The sequence below is a fragment of the Babylonia areolata genome, chromosome 5 (genome assembly GCF_041734735.1).
Source record: "Babylonia areolata isolate BAREFJ2019XMU chromosome 5, ASM4173473v1, whole genome shotgun sequence".
NCBI lineage: Eukaryota > Metazoa > Mollusca > Gastropoda > Neogastropoda > Buccinidae > Babylonia > Babylonia areolata.
Window position 1 is genome coordinate 25,503,685 of NC_134880.1, and position 5,000 is coordinate 25,508,684.

A 5,000-nucleotide genomic window follows, 5' to 3' on the forward strand; every position below is an offset into this window, starting at 1 on the left:
TTGTCGCTGCCTTTGTTTTGTTTTGTTTTGTCTTTGGGTTTTTGTCGTTGTCGTTGCTGTTGTTCCTGTTATTGTTTTTTTGCGTTGTTTTTGTTGTTTACTTCCGTTGGATTTGTTGTTGTTGTTGTTTTTTGGGGGGTGGAACTTCAAGAGTGTTTTTATTATTGTTTTTGTTTCTATTTTGTCTATTGTTGACGACCAGATGCGTTTTGTGTAAATGTGGACAGTGGTTGCGCAGTGAACTTTGTTATAGTTCTTGTATGAATGGAAAGTTTTGGGACTGTTCGAACTTTAGAGGAGTGCATAGTTACTTACTTGGGTTAGCGGTTGAGATTTTATATCAGTGGCTTTGATTTAGATGCCCGGCAATTAGTGTAAACAACCTTGAATTTCATTGTGTTGTAGTTGCTTTTTTATCATAGGATCTCAGTGGATGTATGGGAACTAGACAGACATGTGGGTTAGATCATTTCAAGGTCTGGAGAGAGAAAGAGAGAGAGAGAGAGAGAGAGAGAGAGAGAGGTTGAAATAGTTATGAAACGTATTTCTGAATATCTTCGTGTTTTTGTTGTTAATTAGGTTCCAGTTGACAGAAGCGAATGTGTTTTGGAATGTTCGCTAAATCTAATATATGTATATGTATATATATATATATATAGAGAGAGAGAGAGAGAGAGAGAGAGAGAGAGAGATGTCAGTGTTAGATTAATTACTAGTACTATTTGCCATCGTTCTTCAGTTCCTGCAGCCACAAACACATTACTTTTTTACAATCACGTGACTGTGATTCCCTCTTTTACATGGATCGCATGATATAGCATGTGCGAGTATGCGTGTGCGTCTGTGTGTTCGTGTGTGTGTGTGTGTGTGTGTGTGTGTGTGTGTGTGTGTTCAAAATCAATGTCAAAATTTTCTGTTCAACTGATTTCACGACTTTTATCTTTATTCCATCGACCCATTTCCAGAATGATCAACAAAATGTAAAAACAAAAAGAAAAAAAAAACGCTTTCTGTCATAAGTCAGAGGGCACACGTGGTGTTGTCAACACACACTTTAAACTGTCTGTACTTAACAGTCTGCTCAGCACTGTTGCCTTAAAACGCACACATGGGCTCACAGTTCACGCATCCAGACATCTGGTCATGTCCACACGCACACGCCTCACGGTGAACAGGAAGTCTTGCTCTGGAGGAGGAGTGAACGTGGCACGCCAAAAGTACTCCATGCCAGATTAGCACCTCCATTATCGAATGGAAAAGCATCTTCGCTGTCCCAATATATCTTCAAATTTCAGACACGAATCAAGCCTTCCACTCTTTTTTTTATTTTTTATTGTTGTTGCTGTTCCCCTTTTTTCAGGGGTGCGGGAGGGTCTCATGAAAGAGATATGAAAATGGTCTCTGCGTAGATTCTTCACTGTAAATGGTTGTACTTCTCTGCTTTTGCTTTCGCTGTATGTTTCATATGACAGAGCATTGGATTTTTTTTAGTTTTTACTTCTGTGATGCTGATTACATTATTAGTCGTTGTAGTAACAGAATCACTAGTATCGTTGTTGTTTTGTCAAATAGCTGTGAGTCGTTTAGGTTCACTCAAGTTATAGAGAATGCAGTTGTGCGCCAGACACATACGTTGTTTTGACATCTGATGATGTTTGCAAACTTTCAGATTTTCTGATAACAGATTAACTGTGTAAAACGAAACGATTCCACGGAACTTGTGCATGAGGTATTGTGCTGGGATCACATCATGTCTCACGCACCGATCCTTGAGGAAATCAACAGTGTAAGGTTTTCATGCTGGTAAAAAGCCTCTAAAAACTGCGTGAAGAGGGTAGTTTGGAAATGTCACAGTGCAGGAAGCCAAAAATTCGAATCCAAAATTATCCGGCATATTGCCATCAGACATTCGAAACAGAAAACGCTGTGTTCAAATCTGAAGCTGGATTACTTATGGCGTGTCACCGGGTGGAGGAAACAGCACTACCACAACTACCAGACTGATGTTAGCGCGTTGTTAGAAGTTTGGTGTGCTTTGTTGATGTGGTTGTGTTGGTGATTGACCGCGTGGTGATTGTGTTGGTAATGGACCATGTGGTGATAGCAGGGAAATAGGATGCCCGCAACGTCAGCCAAACTCCAACTGCTGTTGTTGCTGTTTGTTGTTGCTGTTGTTGTTTTCAGATCTGAGACGAACGAAATAAACTGTCGGCTGCGTTGAATAAAACGATGGCGATTCTCGTAAAGAACTCTTATGTTAGAGTGAAAATGATTTGTCGAAAAAACGGAAGCTTAGGATACGAAAGAAAAATTATGAAATTCCCCCAAAGGACAGGAAATTGAAATTCAGTCTTTCATTTTTCTTCTTCTTTTTTAAATGTCAGATTTGATTCTTGGCAGTGTATCGTCAAAAGTCACAGTGGTTCTGCTCGTACATTGATGGCATACCCACAGTTCTGCGTGAACCCGGAGATAAAAGAAAGAAAAAAGAGAGAGAAAATCATTTTGCAAAAGAGAGAAGGGAAAAAGAAAGCGTGAAATATGAAATTTGTCTGGTCGTGTCGGGCAAACAGTCATTCTACAATAAACGAAGGGATATCGTTGCACGTTTTCGTGCATTCTACACATTCCCTTGAACAGATTACTTTTTTTTTCTTTCTTTTCTTTTTAAACAACTCCGCTGCTTACTAGTTTTCTATTTACGTTTGGTCATTCGTGAGGCGGCACACTAAGCACATTCTCAGCCATCAAAGCTGGCAAAGAAAACAAAAAGAAAGAAAAGAAAAAAACGATAACGGCAGTACGCAAACGGTTTCCATCACACGACATTGTGCTTGTTGGGGGGGAAAAACCGTATTGCTGATGTTCAGCTGACGTTGCGGAACGTTTTGTGTTGAAGTTAACGCCTGGCGTGTAGTGTGTGGTGGTGGTGGTGGTGAGTGTGCAGCAGCTTTGGTAGCCAGTGTTGTGACGGTGTCTGTGCCCTCGATTACAGTGACTGAGAGACCACAGCGCGGGGAGTACGACAGCTTCCGAAAAGGTATCATCCATCTCCTCCTCCCTCCGCCATGAGCATGAGTCTTTTGAGCTTTCTCAGCTTGGCCATTGCATTGCATTGCATTGCATCGCTCTGTCTCTCTCCCTTCCTTCCTTCTGCCAGAACCTTTCGGTCTTTTTTTGTTGTTTGATTTTTGGGGGTTTTGTTATCCCATTGCATGACATTTTTTTTTTAATGATACCAGTTGTTGTGTTGTTTGTTGTAAGTTTAAGGTGTGTGTGTGTGTGTGTCTGTCTGTCTGTCTGTATGTCAGTGTGTGTGTCGTTGCGCGTGTATTGTGTTCATTATTCCCTGAATTATCTTATTGAATTATCTCTTTAATCAACCTTATACTGTACTTCTCTGACTGCATCAGAAAAACTGTCATGTCGATCACCTCTTCTTCATAGTAATTTTGAATCAGTTTCTTTTTGTGTGTGTGGTCTTTTGGTCGTGGTTTTTTTTGTTTTGGTTTTTTTTTTCCTCTTGTCTTTTTATTTTCCGTCTTTGCCTCTGTCTCCTTTTCCTTTTCCTCATTAATGATTTGTCTGTCCATCCGTCAGTTTCTTCGTCTGTCTGTCTTCACACTTCTTTCTGACCACTCGGTCCTCCTACGTGCCTGTATGTCTGTGTCTGTCTGTCTCTGTTCTACATCTGTCGAAATGTCGTTGTATGTGTAAGGAAGATGTCGGGCCAGGAAGTATTGTGTTTTTAATATTCTCCTGGGGGTTCTTCCCGTAGTCCAGGCGACACCATGCCTGCGTACGCCATTTTGCAATTTTTTTTTTCTTTTCTTTTTTTCCCTTTTTTTTCTTTTTTTTTTTTTTTTTGCTGAAAGCTTTGAAGAGAACATTAATACTGATTTTTCTTGAAAAACATTGGAAGATGTATATGATTTAAAGGTCGCAGGTCGAATGGGAAAGGGGGTGGGGTCTTTTTTTTTTCTTTGTTCTTTTTTTGTCACACGTAAAAAAAAATTAAAAAAAGAAAGAACACGGAACACAGAATAATCTGGGTCCTTCCCAGCACCTACGGGTGTTTCTCTTTCTTCTTATTGTCTCATCAAGATAAGTTCATGTAAGTGTGGGTCATTCTACACAGATAAAGCACGAGAATCACAGTCAATGAGTATCGGACACATAAAGCACATACAATGCTGAAATGCTACGTTGACGTGAACCTCTCGAACGATAATCACATTCATACACATGCAGCAATCACACTACTCTCGCATTCAATACGAGTGCATAGAAGACATAAAACGCTTAAGCACAAAGTTTGTGTAAATCTCAAATACTATCATGTAAAAAAAAAAAATAAAATGATATAGCCATGAACGAAGATTTGTAATTTAACACATTCTATAACCAAAACAGGGGTGGTGTTTTTAGGGGGGGTACCCGTTATGCCGCCGTCCCGCTATGCCGCCGACCCGTTATGCCGCCGTCCCGCTATTCGATGATTTTTGAACAAGCTTTTCTCGGCTGTTTATGAACCAATCTTAGTAAAATTTGGATCAAAGCTCGGGGGCTATGATGTCTACCGAATGTATGAGTTGAGACCCATTTCCGCCATTTGTGACGTCACAGTGGCGCAAATTGCCAAAATTTTGATCACTAATATCTCCGCTGTTTATCAACGGATTTCCTCCAAATTTCAGTTACGTGTTCATTATACCAGGGACTATAAACGGTATAAGTAATAAGCTCACGATGACGTAAATCATGTTCTATTTTTAGAATGCGCAGTTCTCTACGCAAACAAGCTTTTCTCAGCTGTTTATGAACCGATCTTTACGAAATTTGAAACAAAGGTCGTAGCCTATGAGGATTCGCGAATGCATACGTTTGGACCCAGTTGCGCCATTTGTGACGTTACTGTGACCCAAATGTCAAATAAAAAGGGAGATTATTAGTATGGCTTGCCCATCTTGTTTTGTCGTTTTTTGTGACAAAAGACAATC

At 40.1% G+C, this 5,000-nt stretch overlaps 1 protein-coding gene across 1 annotated transcript in view; it reads left to right on the top strand.

Moving 5' to 3' along the window:
* The window catches only part of LOC143282232 (zwei Ig domain protein zig-8-like), a 312,937-nt gene that overhangs the window by 297,544 nt on the left and 10,393 nt on the right, over positions 1 to 5,000 (top strand). Inside the window, exon 4 of the mRNA XM_076587832.1 lies at positions 2,996 to 3,040. Within this exon, the coding sequence (XP_076443947.1) occupies positions 2,996 to 3,040 (45 nt within the window). The remainder of the gene's footprint in view (positions 1 to 2,995; positions 3,041 to 5,000) is intronic.